Below are 17,299 nucleotides of genomic sequence, written 5' to 3'. Positions count from 1 at the left end.
TCCCTCCAGCCTAACATCAGACATTTTAGGATAGAGTTGGGGATGGGTGAGGGGTTGGGTTGGTAGGGTGTCTCCTGCTCACCATTAGACTTGAGTTTAGGAAGATGAGCTGAGTAGAGTGAGGGCTAGGAGGCCACTCTGAGCTTGTGGGGACATAATGGTGGCTCAGTCTGGAGCAGACAACGGGGAAGGCGCGTGGGGAATGGTGTCATTGGGGCTGTGTCAGAGACGTGTTTACCGGATAGACCTTCAAAATGCCAGGAAGAGGCAAATACTGGGGTGCTGGAGGGAAGAGTCGGGGATGACTCCTTGATCTGGTTTCTGGGTGAGGGCAGAGAATATGTTTGGAAAGGAAAAGCCAAATTTGAGTTTGGAATATTGGATCTGAGTTATTTCCTTAGATAAAATTGCACAAGGGAATTTATCTGTGAACTAAGCATTTCCCAACCCACTGTGAGTTCTTCATGTGCTGGGCCATGATTTGAACTTGGCCATAATAAGGACTCTGTCCCTTGAAGAGAAACATTCCTTAGATAGCAGTTTGGCTATTAAGTTTAAAAACCACATTGTGAGGGGGAGAAGCTTCACTAGTTCTTCCAATTCACCCCGGTCTTGCTGATGGCCCCTGCCCAGTGGAATCATGCTCTGCCTTGAGATTATGGAGAAAGTTCCGCAGAGCTGAAAGTGGAGTGGATATCGTCACTGATGCTTTAGTGGTCTGCGTGGAAAGTCATTTGACTGGTTTCTTTAGCAACTCTGGCCTCTACCGACAAAGCTTCCTCGGCGTCCTAGCAACAAGCTCACCTGAAATGCCTTAGCAACTTTTGCTATCCTGGTTGGTCCGAGGAAAGAGGCAGGGACAGGGCCTTGTCCTTCGCGGTGACGCATCATTGTTCTTGACATATGGAAGAGAACGTGAAACATCCTCAGACAGGTGTCGTGACCCTCTTCCAGGAGACTCCTGTGGTAGCACATCACACCTCGGCCTCTGTGCTAGCCTGTCTTCAGCCTCTATGCAGGAATTCCCACTCCATTGCCAGAGGGAATCCGCACGTTGCTAATTTATTTATTTTTTTAACTTTTATTTATTTATTTGAGAGCAACAGACACAGAGAGAAAGACAGATAGAGGGAGAGAGAGAGAGAATGGGCGCGCCAGGGCTTCCAGCCTCTGCAAACGAACTCCAGACGTGAGCGCCCCCTTGTGCATCTGGCTAACGTGGGATCTGGGGAACCGAGCCTCGAACCGGGGTCCTTAGGCTTCACAGGCAAGCGCTTAACCGCTAAGCCATCTCTCCAGCCCAACGTTGCTAATTTATTAACTGGTGCTTTAGTTTCTGGAGGAGCCGCCTGTGGGAAGAGCTAGAGAATCCGATGGTGTGAGGGATGCCAGAGCAGAGTGCGCTCTGCAGTGACTGGACAGCTAGCGGGCGCGGCACTCTGGGCTCCACTAAGCTCTGTTTGCCACTCTCTCGGTCTGGGCTGAGCATAAGGTGAATCTGAGGATAAACTCAGAGATGCCCCTGGCGTTTTCATTCTTGGGACCACTGTCATCACTGCCAACTTTACTTTTTATTACACAGAAGGCAAGCAGCTTCTGTATTAGACAAACTACATGTCACTTTTGATTTTGAATGTTACGTTGATTTTTTTTTTTCATCCTTCCTTCTACTACTATGCCTAGAGCAGGATAAAAGTAGAAGCTAGAGGAAATCATGGAGAAGGTTAAGTGAGAGTAGAAAAGAAGATGAAATTAAAACAAGTGTAAGTGAACTCCTCATTGTCTGTGAGCTCTGGTAATACCCACAGAAAAGATCTTGTAAAAAGTCTTATTCAGTTTCTGCCAGACAAAAATACCAGTGAAACATGTCTCTTTCTTCTATTGAGGATGGAGGGAACTTTGATCCTTGGGTAATGCAATAAACCATCTGGGGCTATGTGACTTGGCAATACCCTACTAGCAATGAGATCAGAGGCCCCCTAAAGCCAGTGCCCGTAAGAACCAGCGAGTTTCATTGATGACGACGCTGGGAGCCTGCCATGTCCTACCACACTCGTTCCTCCTCTGGGACTACATACGTCTGGGCTCTCCACCCACACTTGGGGTGTGTCTTTGATGTGGAAATTAGAGGTATGCCAATGGTTCCTCTAAACATGGCTTCCATTCTCTCCTGGGTAGATGGCTATTTGGATAAGATTTCTGCTCTCATGAAATTAAGTCAACAGGGATAATAATAACAGAAGCAACAGCCAAACATTGTAACAGGAGACATGATTATGCCAGAGAACCCAAAACTCACAGGTGGAGATATCGTTTCAGAAATTATCCATAAAAATTGGATGGTAGGGGCTGGAGAGATGGCTAAGCATTTAAGGCACTTGCCTGCTAAGCCCAAGGACCCATGTTCAACACTCCGGATCCCATGTAAGCCAGATGTGCAGATGATGCAAGATCGTATGTGCACACAAGCTGGTGCACATACCTGGAGTTGGATTGCAGTGGCTGGAGGCCCTGGCAAGCCAATTCTCTCTGTGTCTCTCACTCTCTTGCATAAACAAAAAAACTGGATTGTAAGAACACAGGAACTCAAGATGTTAGATATTGACCACACTGCTGGGTAGGGAGAGGACCCAGAAAGACCATGCCCTGTTTAAGTGGGAATTTCGCCATCAGGCCTTCTTTGGAGAGAAGCTGCAGCGCAGGTGGACTGGGTATGCCTGGGCTCTGGTCCTGAATGAGTGGGACTTGATCTTAGCCCGTCACCCCTCTGTACCCAGCTTGCTTGCCTGCTTTCTTTCTTTCTTTCTTTCTTTCTTTCTTTCTTTCTTTCTTTCTTTCTTTCTTCCTTTCTTTTTTTGAGGTAGAGTCTCACTTTAGCCCAGGCTGACCTGGAATTCACTATGTAGTTTCAGGGTGGACTTGAACTCATAACGATTCTCCTACCTCTGCCTCCCAAGTGTTGGGATTAAAGGCGTGTGCCACCATGCCTGGCTTGTACCCAGCTTTCTTACTTGTGAAGTAGAGATGTTTTGAAAGGATTTTTCTGAGATGAAACTGTAGAGATAATGGAGGATGGCTGACTTAGGGCTTATATAGTACATATTGCTTGTTCCTATTTTTGAATAGTAATTAATAGTGAGAATCACTGTGTTAGGTCAGGAGAGGAATTCTGCCATGTTGGCTCCAGAACATTAACTCTTTTCACTGTATACAGAAGTGATAAGAAGCGATTAAAGATGACGGCCCACCATATCTGCCTCACAGGTGATGATGGGGCATACCTGGGGGGTCAAGGCAGCAATAGTTGGCCTTGGGGTGACATTCTTGAGGGGATAGGATGTCCCTTCCTTCAGCTGAAGCCAGGCAGACCCACAGTATGTGGAAAGGAGAAAACATCAAGAGAGGCCATGCCAAGTACACTGGTAAGTTCAAGCAGGGGTTTTGATTTAAAAACAAAATAGCAGGATAAAAATTGCTTGAACACCCCTTAGGTGATAGTTGCCTTGAAAGCTGACTGGGCTGCTGGGTTTCCTCAGTAAAGCCTGGGGTAGGGGAATTTCAACTCTCCTGCCTCTCACTGGAGCGGTCGACAGAACTCAGTCAGCGGGTGACAGGTTGATGCACCTGTCCCACACACGTGTATTCAAGAACTGTTAGATCCTGAGAAGAGTCAGGTGTCATGCATGCAGTAAAGGCTGTCACACGAGGGCCACATTGCTCAAAGGATGTCAGGAAGGGGCCGGAGCAGCCCAGCCCTCACGGAGGCAGGGAGTAACAGCACTGGCAGGCAGGTGGTGGGCCAGGCACGGCCGGCTGAGGACCCCAGTCCACGCTGGATCAGGAGGGTGGCCTGCAGACCCCGCCTCATGTCTCAGTGGGCATGAAAACACTACCCCCTTCCTCGTAGAGTGCTTCCTAGACGAAATGGGTCCGTGTACGTTAAATGAACATTTTGCAGTTGCATGTTGCAAAATGTAGTGCTCAGTAAATAGAAGCAACTATATCACTGTCTCTGCCACGTGTAGATGACTGAGAACCCAGTTTCCAGTAAACGAACACCCTTTAGGGGCCACCTCCTTCCAGCCATAATGGGACAAAAATGAGTTTTTCATCTGTATTTTGCAACTCACTTTCTATGGCATTCTTTATATAAATAGACCCACATGCTCATATTAATAGGCCAGCAGCATGGGAAATATTCCATAATCTACTATGTTCCAAATCGGGGCAGCTACTACGGGTGCCCCATGCATGGCATATGAAGGCCCGTTTTACACAGCACTCATCACGCTGCGTGTGCATGTCTCTTTGTATTGGGCCCTTTTCATAATTCTCCCTTTTGGCTAGAGTTTGTGTCATCCTCAGCTGCAGTATTTCGTTCCATTTGAGGGATTCCTGTACATTACTTCTTCATTTCCTTCCCCTTGGCAATGAAGGCTATTGTCAATATTTTGGTAGAAGAGATGGCACAGAGTTAGAATCATTTGTGTCAGGAGAGAGAGAGAGAGAGAGAGAGAGAGAGAGAGAGAGAGAGAGAGAGCTACCTGCTGCTTCTGCTAACCTTGCATTTGCAGATAAATTTCCAGACATAGGTAGAAACACACAGTTGGACCTCATGTTCTCATCACATAGGTTATGAAAAGAAATCTCTCAGTATTTTGTAAAGTTGAACATTTCTCTGCTGTTGAAATCATTGCCCATGGGCTTTTAGAACTTGGCCCCCTATATATGCCCGTGGGCTCCGTGTAGCAATTGCCAAGTTGAGCACGGTGAAGACAGGCCTTTCTTCAACTGACACAGAGAGATGGTGCCCTTGTTGGTGACACCATATTGATGTTGTGATTTTCCAGTGTTGGAAGTGGAACATTTCCTTCCTATAGATCTCCTGTCCAGAGTCTGGCTTCTTCCTACTTCTTCTTGAGAGTTATAAAAAGCTTTGGAATCAGCTGATCTTGCAAAATGAGATCATCTACAACCTAACACATGTTTGTGAAGCCAGCTTTATCTTTGGACTCTAGAGTTATACTCTATTAAAGGATCCATTTGGTGCATACTCATAATGTCCTTTCTGCCTGGCCCTATGAGACACATGTAGACATAAATTGGCCAAGTACCAAAGTAAGAAAAAGGGCTAGTTGGTAGATTAGTGTGGCTTTGCTTCACAAGGTGCATCCTCACTCCTACTGGTTGAAACCAGCCTAGGAAAGAGCTGCATTGACTGTGGGCGACATGGAGCCGAAAGTTGACCTCCCTAGCTGAGGACTTCGCCTTTGATTTTGATGGGGAGGGCTGGGGATGACTTGCATTATGAAACGGTACTCATCCATATCTTCCTCTGTCAGGTTTCCAGATGCATTTGTGACCTTCAGCTCCTTCCGGAGCAGGTTTCCTGAGGTGTCTGGGTACTGTTACTGTGCTGACAGCCAAGGGCGGGAGCTGGCTGAGACAGGTGAGAGGGTGAACCTCGGGCAACATGAAGGGATCAAGCCCGGCTCCAGAGCATAAGGTAGAAATAATAATGCCAGCCTGCCACTCCCCTATCAGGCTGCCATGGGCACGGGAGAGGACCCAGCCTTAGCACACTGGCCTCTGTGGCATTTTGGATGCAGCAGCAGCCGGCCTGCGTTGGTCCCTTTGCGCACGCTGCAAGAGATGCCCACCTGGTAGCGTGGTGGATTTCTACCTCATTTTCAAGGCAGGGCTCCCAGTGCTGGGAGGAGCCTGCACGGCATCCGCAGAAAACTACTGCAGTGAGGTGCTCAGTGCTGCTGGGGAAGGCCCCGCCCCCGTGACCTCTGCTAGGGCGAGTTCTTCCTCCATGAGCCCATCCATGAAATGCCGGCCGCCTTTGTTCAGGTTTGGAGATGCTGCTGGGTGAAATTTACGACACCATTTTTTCCGGCCTGGATCTGGCCTCCACCTTCGCTGAAAGCACTATGTACCGGATCTTGCAGAGACGTTTCCTGGCCGTGCAGTTAGTCATCTCTGGCAGATTCCGATGTAAGTAACAGCCCACACATGTGTGTTCCTGCTGGGGAGCCACTTGGGTCTTAAAGTCGCAGAATCTGCATGGCTGTGCCACCATGTCAGTGCAGGGATTAAAAGCCTGGGACAGCCGAGTCCTGGCGGCGCACGCCTTTGATCCCAGCACTCAGGAGGTAGGAGGGTCACCATGAGTTCAGGGCCATCCTGACACTACATAGTGAATTCCAGGTCAGCCTGAGCAATTAAAAAAAAAAAAAGCCTGGGACAGCACAAAGCCACGTAGACTGGATATCTGAGCCGTGTTCACACCACCTCCTTTGCTGCACGGTCTCTTCTAGGCCCCACGAAGTGTGAAGTGGAGCAGTTTGCGGCCACTAACTTTGGTCACCCCTACGTCCCGAGCTGCCACAGAAATGGGGACTACCAGGCAGTGCAGTGCCAGACAGACGGACCGTGCTGGTGTGTGGACGTCACGGGAAAGGAGATCCCTGGCACCCGGCAGCAAGGGCGGCCACCATCTTGCGGTGCGTTTTCTCCCAGGGCCGTCCTTCTCTGTCTTCTCAGATTTGATTACTGTCACCCCGTGTCCATGTCAGTCTCTTGGTACTCTATTAATCAACCTCTGACTGAGTGTCCCTCAGGGACCTTTCCTCTACATGACTGAAAATCACTTTGTTATCATTAACTTCCACCAGGTTTCTTTTTCTTAAATTTTATTTATTTGAGAGGGGGCAGACGTAGAGAGAGAATGGGTGTGCCGGGGCCTCTAGCTACTGCAAACGAACTCCAGACGCATGAGCCCCTTATGCATCTGTCTTACGTGGGTCCTGGGCAATCAAACCTGGGTCCTTAGGCTTTGCAGGCAAGAATATGCCTTACCACTAAGCATCTCTCCAGCCCCCAACAGGTTTCTTGTCTTGTGTCATCATAGTTATTTCCTCATGAGAGCTCAGGGACACTTAGGTGATGAGAAAAGAAAAAGGGGGCTGAGTCTTTGCACATCATGGGTGGAGCCTGTACTGGTAAGTGAGGAGCACAGGAAGTGAGTTCCTCATTTCTGTCTTGAAGTGTGCATGAGAAGGCACCAGGAGGGCTTCTTGGAAGAGGGAACCATTGTTCAGGCTAAGGAAAGACACATCCCTTGAATATTGTAAGGAGGGTACAGAGACAGCTATGGGCTGTGAAGTGGAGGTGTGGGGAAGCCTGGGAGGCCGTTCACATCATTACCAAGGCGTCGTGTTGCATGGCAGCTGAAGCTCAGGCCAAAGATGCCTGTTGGGTTGTATGTAGAAGACACATCTCCTGGCACTGTTAGAGGAGAGCTTGAAAAAAGCCTTGGGTCTGAGACCAAGTAGTCAATTAGAAGGTCACTACAATGATGGGAGAGAGATGGCAGGAGCTTCCTGAGTTCCTGGGGCTGTGTCTACAAATCAATACAAACTGGGCAGCTTCCAACAATCAACGATCGCCTTGCTGTTCTGTAGGCCGGGAGTCCAGCCTCCTCTGTGATAAGGGCCTGGGTCTTCTGCAGCCTCCAGACAGGAGCCTGAGGAGCCTCTTGCCAGCTCGTGGTGGAGGCCAGCCATCCTTGGCACTCTTCAGTTCACAGCAGCACCACCCTGTTCTCTACTACGTTCCTTCTGCCTGTCCCCGCATCTCTTCTCACAAGCGTGTCAGTCAGGTTGGACTAAGGGCACCCCAATCCAATGTGACGTCATCTTCACCAACACCACCCACAGTGACAGTTTTGCCAAGTCAGCACACTGAGGTTCTGGGAAGAAAGATGCATTTTGGAGGGACATGGAGATCAATGTAAAAATAGGAGGGTGGGCCGCAGACCTTCGAACTGTCACTGAGGGTCTCAGTAAGGTCTCATTTCACCACCCCAGCGGGATGGAGAGGGATGCTACTGATGAGGAAGAGGGAGGAAGTCAGGAGAACAAGCCTTCCAACAGGGAGGAGCTGAGATTTGAAGCAGGTGGAATGGAATTCTTGGAGCAGCATGGTAGATATGTATTAAAGCACATGTGGGAATTCCTGTTAAATGATTCAACTTTTCCTCATTAACACTTTAAATATTGTGTGTATTATGTAGAAGATATCTTCAACCTGCTATGTAGATGTCTACTTTTTTTTTTGAGACAGGATCTCATGTAGCCCAGGCTGGCCTCAAACTCTCTACATAGCCAAGGAGAATGACCTTAAACTTCTGATGCTCCTTCCTCCACCTCCCGTGTGCTGGGATTACAGTTGTGTGCTACCATACGGGCTCTATTCCATGCTGTGGATTCACACACAGGGCTTCCGGCACTCTGTCTACTGAGCTATGACCTCAGCTCATTAAAAGAAGACATTGGACTGGGGGAGATTGTTCAGGGGTCAAAGGTGCTTGCATGCAAATCTGCCAGCCTGCTTTCAATTACCCAGCACCATGCAAAGCTGGGACAAACCAGCTCATGGATCTCTGGTCCCAAAGCACCCAAGACAGTGGGAGCGTGGGAGGGTGGATCCAGGAGATCCCAAAACCTGACTGACATCCTGACATATGTGTGTGAACTGGCAGTTCCTTTGCAGCAGCAAGAGACCCTGCCTCAAAGAAGGTAAAGCACAGTCACCTCTACGCTGTCTTCTGACTCCACATGCATGCACGCCGTGTACATATGTGCCCATAAACGCATGCATACAAATAGATAAGTAATAAACATTTTAAGGAAGTATCTGCAATCAAATTCCAGTTCTCTCACCGCCTTGAAATACTACGTCTTGTAACCCTCAGGTGGGATGTAAAGAGCAATGACTTTGCAAATTAAAAGCAGCAACTCAGCCGGGCGTGGTGGCGCACGCCTTTAATCCCAGCACTAGGGAGGCAGAGGTAGGAGGATCGCTGGGAGTTCGAGGCCACCCTGAGAATACATAGTGAATTCCAGGTCAGCCTGAGCTAGAGTGAGACCCTACCTTAGAAAACCAAAAAAAAAAAAAAAAAAGCAAGAAAAAAAAAAAAGCAGCAACTCCATAAATGCACAGAAGGGCCACGTGTCGTCACTCCTTTTCTCTGGTGTATCAGTTCTATTGCTGAGGCAACCAATGCCACAAGAAGACACCTGGATTGTTTTATTTTAGTCACACTGGGTGACAATTGTCTGTGGAAAGGGAGGCAGCAGAGGAGTGAGTTTGTTTCCTCCACAGGCGTGATCTTGCTGAGAGATGTGCTGTGTGTTCTCATGTTGCCAGTCTTTTGTCCTCACATGTCAGGAACCACATGTTCCACTTTCACTGTTGCCTTGTTGCAGATGGAAGCTGGCTGGCTTCCTTTTGGTGTCTGGGTGAATCTAGATGAAATAATTATTTTTAAAAGTTGAGGGTAAGATAGTGGCTTGGAAGGTCCCCTAAGATTTATGGTTTTACGGAGAAAAATGGCACTTCATTGTGTTTGCATTTTACATTCCCCCCCACCACCCCAACTCTCTTGTGCAGTTTCAGTCCCAAGAACTTTCACATAGAATGGCCTGGCCATGCAAGGAGTAGAAGAGTTGATCACCTGCTCACTAGAAATTTCACGGAAAGGTCAAGAGCCAAGAGGGGTGTACCAAACGTGTTTACAGAGGGGGCAGTTTGTATTATAGTATAGGAAATCATATATTTCCCATATTATATTTTTAATATTATGTATTGCATCGTAAGATAGTAAGTATTTATTACATGAAACACTAATAGTGTACCAGGTATAGGCCTTAGCCTGAGAGAGACAAGTTATCCTGGTGGGACTACCCACAGGAGGACACAAGCACAGGGAGAGCAGGTGGGGATGCACTGAGCTCCACTCAGAAGTTCCTTGAGAGAAAGATGGGGAGTGGCGCCTCAGCATATGTTAATAGGGGTTTGCCAGTAAGCTGGGATCCTAAGGATGCCTGAACAAATTGCTAAAACAAATTGCCTTAAACAACAGCAATCTGTCCTCTCATGCATCTGTTCAAGGGCCGTGTTCCTTCTAACAAAGTGGTTGGTTTGTGGCAGCATCACCCGGCCTGTGTGCTCCGGTCCTTACATAACCTTCTTCCTTGTGTCTCTGTGTGCATGGCGATCTCATAGGGACACAAACATTGGACTCCCAGTCCACCCCAGTCTCATTATGACTTGATTACATTTGCCTAGACTTTATTTCTAAATAAGGTCACAGAGGCTCCAGGTGGACATAAATTCTGTGTGTGTGTGTGTGGGGGCATTGAGGTAGGCAAGCGTAATCTGGTTTTCAGAAAGTGGGCCTGTGTCTCATAGACTTGCTATAGTAAAAGACAATCTGGCTAGAGCTGGCAGAGTGGTCATGGGGATGAGAAATAGTCACCCCCAGAAATGACCCCAGCATGGTACTCAGAGGGGAGGGAAAAGCATAGATGAAAGCAGAGAAGAAAGTGGCCCACTTTTGTCATCTGACTGCCACAGAGATCTGGGGGTGACTGGGGGGGGTGCATCTCAGGACCAGTCACATTGCTTAAACCATGTCTCCTGTTTAACTTTGTCTCCTGCAGCTGAAGGCCAGTCATGTAGCTCAGAAAGGCGGCAGGCTTTGTCCAGGCTCTCCTTTGGGACCTCAGGGTACTTCGCCCAACAGGACCTGTTCTCTTCTCCTAAGGAAAAGCCAGGCTCTGTGAGTGGAGCCAGATGGGCCACTTCCTGCCCACCCACCATCAAGGAGCTGTTCGTGGACTCTGGGCTTCTGCGCTCAATGGCGGTGGAGCAGTCCCAACAGCTTTCTGCACCAGGAAGTCTCCTCCCAGAAGCCATCAGAGCGATTTTCCCCTCCCGAGAGCTGGCTCGCCTTGCCCTTCAGTTTACCACCAATCCCAAGCGCCTCCAGCAAAACCTCTTTGGAGGGACATTTTTGGTGAATGTTGGCCAGTTTAACTTGTCGGGAGCACTTGGTACAAGAGGCACATTTAACCTCAGTCAATTTTTCCAGCAACTTGGTCTCCCAGGCTTCCAGAATGGAGAGGAACCAGTAGACCTACCGGGGCTACGCTCTGTGGGGTTGGATTCAAATACTACCTCGGAAACACTCGTTGCCTCCAAAAAGGAGGTTGCCATGAATAAGACAGTTGTGGGCCGTTTTGGCTTTGAGGTCAACGTACAAGAGAACCAAAGTGCTTTAAAATCCCTTGCTTCTCTCCTGGATCTTCCAGAATTTCTGGTCTTTTTGCAGTATGCTATTTCTGTGCCCGAGGATGTAGCAAGAGACTTGGGTGACGTGATGGAAATGGTGCTCGGCTCCCAGGCCTGTGGGCAGACACCAGGAAGGCTCTTTGTCCCATCGTGCACCGCTGGAGGGAGCTATGAAGATGTCCAGTGCTATGCTGGCGAGTGCTGGTGTGTGGATTCCCAGGGCAGAGAGCTCCCGGGGACAAGAGTCAGAGGTGGACGCCCGAGGTGCCCCTCAGAGTGCGAGAAGCAAAGGGCTCGTACGCAACGCCTCGCAAGCAGCCAGCCGGCTGGGTCCAGCTTCTTGGTCCCTTCTTGTACTGGCGAGGGGCGTTTCCTGCCCGTGCACTGCTTCAACTTCGAGTGCTACTGTGTTGATGCCAAGGGTCGGGCTATTCCAGGAACCAGGAGTGCCGTTAATGAACCCAAGCAGTGTAAGTCTGTTGGGTATTTATAAAGTCTTTGCCTTTTTTTTTTTTTTTAAATTTTATTAATTCATCCAAGTCTGAGTCTTTGTTTAGGCTTCAATCCGTGCTTTGGAGGAAATCAAGTTTATTCATGGGTAAAGGGCAAATTTCAGTTGCTGGAATAATTAGCCGATGGAATAAATAATTAGACTTCTTAGGGAAGCCTGGATAAGGTTAACCATTCTTTCAATGAGCTCAAAGAGCTAAGAGGAAGATTTGTTTGTTCTTAAGAAAAATGCGATATGCGTTCTGTAGAGTCGGACAGCAGCTGTGTTAGTCATTAGGTGACCTTGGGTGGGATAGGATTTGTAAGTTAGAGGCTGTTGTGATTTCCGTGGCTGGGTAAGGTTTCAGATGTCTTGGGCAGCTACATGGTTGCACCTTCCACACCTTGGTATTTCTGGCTTATTTGTTTTTTGTTGAATATCTGATCTTTGTTCTTCCCTAGGTCCCAGGCCCTGTCAGTTAGAGGCGGAGCAAGCTTTCCTTGGGACCGTGCAGGCCTTGCTGTCTAATGCCAGCACACCTCCTGCCTTCTCCAGTATCTACATCCCGCAGTGCAGTGCCAGCGGGCAGTGGAGGCGAGTGCAATGTGATGGGCCTCCTGAGCAGGTCTTCCAGTGGTATGAACGATGGGGCGCTCAGAACAGCAGTGGCCAGGAGCTGACCCCTGCAGAACTGCTGATGAAAATCATAAGCTATAGAGAAGCAGCTTCCGGAAACTTCCATCTCTTTCTTCAAAATCTCTATGAGGCAGGGCAGCAAGGCATCTTCCCAGTGCTGGCCCAATACCCTTCCCTCCAAGATGTCCCACAGGCAGTGTTGGAGGGGACCCTGACCCAGTCAGGACAAAACATCCTCTTGGAACCCTACCTGTTCTGGCAGATCCTCAACAGCCAGCTCAGCCGGTACCCAGGACCTTACTCGGACTTTAGCATACCTTTTGAACACTTTGACCTCCGGAGCTGCTGGTGTGTAGATGAGACTGGCCAGGAACTGGATGGAACTCGGGCTGAGCCAGGCAAGATCCCAACATGTGAGTTAATTCATGTGAAGAACCAATTTTGAGTTTTCTTCAAAAAAAAAAAAAAAAGATGTCTGGTGGGAGGGTACTGAGTGTCAAAGGTGGACTGGAGTTTAAAGAAGGCAGGGAACATGCCTTCAATGTATGGTCAAGAGAACCCTGGTTCATAGACAGAAGGTGACCTCCCCACATCTACATAGTCAAGTATTGGTGAGTGTAATATTGTCCTTTTTATTTATTTATTTTTAAGTTTGTTTGTTCATTTGCAAGCAAAGAGACAGAGGAGAGATAGACAGAGAGAATGGATGTGCCAGAGCCTCCAGCTACTGCAAACACAGCCCAGATGCATGGGCCACTTTGTGCATTTGGCTTTAGGTGGATACTGGGGAATTGAACCTGAGTTGTTGGGCTTTGCAGACAAACACCTTAACCACTAAGCCATCTCTCCAGCCCATTGTCCCTTTTAGAGTTATCCTAGATGTGATTATTTAACTCAGTGTCTTCGATTTTTTTTTTTTTTAACTGTATGTCTTCTGTGTGCAAAGCATTATCTTGGAGCCAGTGGGGGCTGTGAAAATGAACACGACTTACCTTGGCCTCCGGAGTTCATGCTTTGCTGAGCACTCCTGAGTTGCCTGTACCAAACCAGCAGTTATTACTGTGGCACTGCTATTTTATTGGGACATTCCTAGGGAATCAGACCTCATGAAGGTGTCATATGAGCACATTTGGTTGGCTCGGACACATTTAATTATAGGCCAATTGGAGAGCCACTGATGGATGGGTGTAAGTTCAGCTTTGCGGCAGGCAGACATAGAGAGGAGGTATGGTGTAGGTGGCACGCGTGGAGTGAAGGAGCTCTGTGCTTTAACGAAAACACCTTATCTCAGGGGCTGGGGAGATGGCTTGGTGGGGAAAGTTCTTGCTGCATAAGCATGAGAACCTGAGTTCAGGTCTCCAGAACCTACACAAAATTCCAAGCATGGTGGCATCACCTGCAATGCAAGCATGGGGAGGGAGAGACAGGGCTAGCTAATCTAGCCTAATTGGTGAGCTCTGGGTTCAGTGACCCTGCCTCAAAGAATAAGGTGGAGGGTGACTCAATAAGAACCCCTAATGTTGACCTCTGGCCTCTATATACATTCACACACAAATTAATATATGCATAAACATGTGTGCATGCACACACATGCACACACACGTGTGTGCATATATGCACTGCCCTATTTCCAAATAGCCAAGTCAGAAGTTTGACAGACTTAGTGCTACTGTAACATGCCAGCATCTTTCTAAGCAGCTGCTATTAATACACAGGGCAGATGTAATAGGACAGATGTCATAGGACAGAGATCATAAAACAGATGTCATAGGAGAGATGTTCATTTGAGTGAGAGCTCTCAGTTCATCCACTGCTACTGGACTTGGAGGATGTTGAGTTGGAGCCCATGTGCTGAGAACATTCTAAGTAGCCTGGGGACAGCACTACTAGGGTTCTCTGCTAAAACAAAAGCATCTAGCAGTAGGACCCCAACATTAGCACATTCACACTGGCCTGACTACTGGCCAAGAATCACTGGTGAGTCTTGTAGAATCATTCTCTGAACCAAAGATCACGGAAACATATAAGTTTTCGAGCCTTTAAGGGTCCCTAATTGTGGGAAGCTGAGCTGCTACTATCATATGTCCCTGCTGACTAGTGACTAACCTCATGCTGAAGGGCTGAGCGCTGAGCAGAGCAGCGGAACCAGGCTTAAAGGGCAGCAACGTCTCCAATGAGTAACAGGAGGGAGTGAGCGGGTGTCTCCTAATACTCTGTCTCCAGAATTTGATGTTATCCTTTTAAATGTTTAGTTAAATGTTTACTTTTGACTTTGAAATTAGTGTTAGTGGATAAAGCAACTGAGAACACTTTACCCAGTGCGTTATTACAATGCTGTGCACACATGCTTTATAAATAAATACCTGTATTATGGGGAGTGCATATTCAGACTCTTGCTGATAAGGCAGGATGATCTGAAGAATTTGCTCCAGAGCCTTGATACTGCATGTGTGGTCCTATACCGTCAGCCTCACCTGGGGAGCCTGCCACATGTTCAGGATCTTGGTCTTGACTTACTGCACCAAACCCTGGGATTCTGTATTACCTCCTCATGAATTTGTTATGTGCACCCACAAGCTTGAGAAGGGCCCAGCCAGAGGACAGAAGTCTGGTCTCAAGTCCTGGCTCTTCCATGTGCTCCTGTGTGAGCTGGAGAAAGGTTAGATTCCTCTGTGACATCTGAGCTCTGGTGAATCACCACCTCATTGCTGTTCTGTGAACCACACAAGGGAATAGACAGGAGGTTCCAGGCTTAGTAAACAGAAAGAACTTAATATGGGAAGGCTGGGTTAGTACACCTAATCAAAGGAGCTATAACTTCCTATACTCATGCAGAGATAGTGGCAAACAGAGAGCCTGGCATATCTCTGAAAGCCAGGCTCTATACAAGAATACATCTGCTGTCTGTGACACCCATCCACCCATCATTCCATCCACCCACCCACTCACTACCTGCCCATCCTTTCAATAGAGACAGCTGGTCCAGATCTTTGTTTCTGGAGTGAGACTGTCAAGACTGGAATTCTGAATCAACTGCTTTTCTGGGAACTTGCTACGTTTTATGAATTCATGCATGTTATATGACTTCTCTCGGCTTCAGTTTCTCATCTATAACAAGGGACTAAGAGGATCTTCTTAGGCTAAGTAACTGAAATTAGCCTGTGTCAGTATGCTTCGCACTAGCCTGGGGTGAGCAAACCACACTCACGACTACTCCTGTGCAGGTTCCTCCATGGCTGCTGAGTGAAAAGGGTTGGGAAGGCGAGGCAGGAAGAGCCGACTTGGTGACCGAATGCATTGGTACTGTTTCTGTGCCCTAGGTCCTGGCTCCTGTGAGGAAGTGAAGCTTCGTGCCCTGAGGTTCATTAAGGAAGCAGAAGAGGTTGTCTCCGCTTCCAACGGATCTTGGTTCCCTCTGGGAGAGAGTTTCCTAGCGGCCAAGGGAATCCAGCTGACCAGCGAGGAGCTCGGCCTTCCTCCACTCTACCCATCCAGGGAGGCCTTCTTGGAGAAGTTTCTGCGTGGTGGTGATTACGCCATTCGGTTGGCAGCTCAGTCCAGTGAGTGCACTGAATTGAGGTTTCTTGCTCTGTGTCGTCGCATCTGGTTCTCATTGATCACCTCCAGGCCTTTTCTGGCTTTCCCTGGACTGCTGTTCTTTGAGATTCTGCAGACTCCTGTGAGAGGTTCTCAGATCCCCCAGCACAGTGCCCTGGGGCTGCACGCTCTATCACACAGCCCTCAGGAAACCACGAGTCTTATGACTGTGCTAGGGACCGCAGAGGGCATTCAGTTGCCTGGCCTATCCTAAGACTTCTCTCCATTCTCAAGGACACAGGGACACCAGAAAGTGGGGGGGGGGGGGATCCTGAGAGAGCATCTCCCAAAGGCTCATGTTCTTTCTTTCTTTCTTTTTTTTTTTTTTTTTTCGAGGTAGGGTCTTACTCTGGGGCTCAGGCTAACCTGGAATTCACTATGTGGTCTCAGGGTGGCCTTGAATTCTTGGCACTCCTCCTACCTCTGCCTCCCGAGTGCTGGGATTAAAGGCGTGCACCACCACGCCCAGCCAAGCTCATGTTATTTCTGCCACAACAGAGGAAGAGGTCAGGGAGCCCACTGTCCTCTGGCCTGGCAGCAGTTGCACAATGCTAGAACCCAGTTCCTAACTCTGCAGGCACTTGGGCGTTGAGTACAAGTCCTGATATTTGCATTCATCTGCTAACGCTTTCTGGAGAACAAAACTATGATTACCATCTGGGGTTCTTTACAGTAAGAAAGCTATTGATTAAGTCAGTTCCTTGGGGACACCAACCTACAACCTATGGAGGCCAAGACGGGAAGTCTGGTGGCTCCCGGTCTTGGGCTCATACCCCCCAGTGGTCTGTGCCCTTCCTTAGCCGATCTCAGGGCAACTGGAGTTAGTGGTAAGACCTAGCTCATCCAACAGCCTATGTCATTTCTCCTCTGCCCACAGCCTGCTCTGGCAGGAGGCTCTGATTCTACACTAACAGGGACCCAGGACCCATCTCTCCCTGAGGCCCCCCAATCCCTTCCCAAAGGCTTTCAGTGGCTCCATTGGCTTGGGTGATGGGCGGGTACAGTGATGTTTTCTTCAGAAGGTAAATATCTAAAGATGTTCCTTTCCAGCTATCCTCAGATCACTTTTGCTTGTCTGAAGCTAGAAAGAGGAAGATTCTAGAAGAATCAGGGCTTCTATTTTCCCTGAGGGTCTGGGGATTGGGGGCCCAGAGCAAAGAAACATAGAAGAAAAAACATTGGCCATAGAGCACCTTTGGCCAATAGAAGACAGCATCAGGGTCTTACAATCATGTCCAACCTTTTGTAACGGTGACATGGTGTCAACATCTGCAGAGTTCATAATCAAGACCCATGTAAATGGGTTATAAAAAAAAGTGAATGAAAGTTTTGTAATATTTTAAGTAAGTTGATGATTTTGTTTTGGGCCACTTTCATAGCCATCCTGGACCAATTGTGCCCTACCCACAGGCCACGGGTGGATGTGCCCACCTC

At 48.4% G+C, this 17,299-nt stretch overlaps 1 protein-coding gene across 1 annotated transcript in view; it reads left to right on the top strand.

Moving 5' to 3' along the window:
- Tg (thyroglobulin) overlaps nucleotides 1–17,299 on the top strand; it is a 226,295-nt gene that overhangs the window by 7,760 nt on the left and 201,236 nt on the right. Inside the window, exons 6-11 of the mRNA XM_004656332.2 lie at nucleotides 5,343–5,449; nucleotides 5,857–6,000; nucleotides 6,324–6,509; nucleotides 10,512–11,612; nucleotides 12,094–12,681; nucleotides 15,589–15,828. Coding sequence (XP_004656389.2) covers nucleotides 5,343–5,449; nucleotides 5,857–6,000; nucleotides 6,324–6,509; nucleotides 10,512–11,612; nucleotides 12,094–12,681; nucleotides 15,589–15,828 — 2,366 coding nt within the window. The remainder of the gene's footprint in view (nucleotides 1–5,342; nucleotides 5,450–5,856; nucleotides 6,001–6,323; nucleotides 6,510–10,511; nucleotides 11,613–12,093; nucleotides 12,682–15,588; nucleotides 15,829–17,299) is intronic.

Source organism: Jaculus jaculus, chromosome 2 (assembly GCF_020740685.1).
Source record: "Jaculus jaculus isolate mJacJac1 chromosome 2, mJacJac1.mat.Y.cur, whole genome shotgun sequence".
NCBI classification, from domain to species: Eukaryota; Metazoa; Chordata; class Mammalia; order Rodentia; family Dipodidae; genus Jaculus; species Jaculus jaculus.
This window is presented reverse-complemented; position numbering and strand designations above follow the sequence as displayed.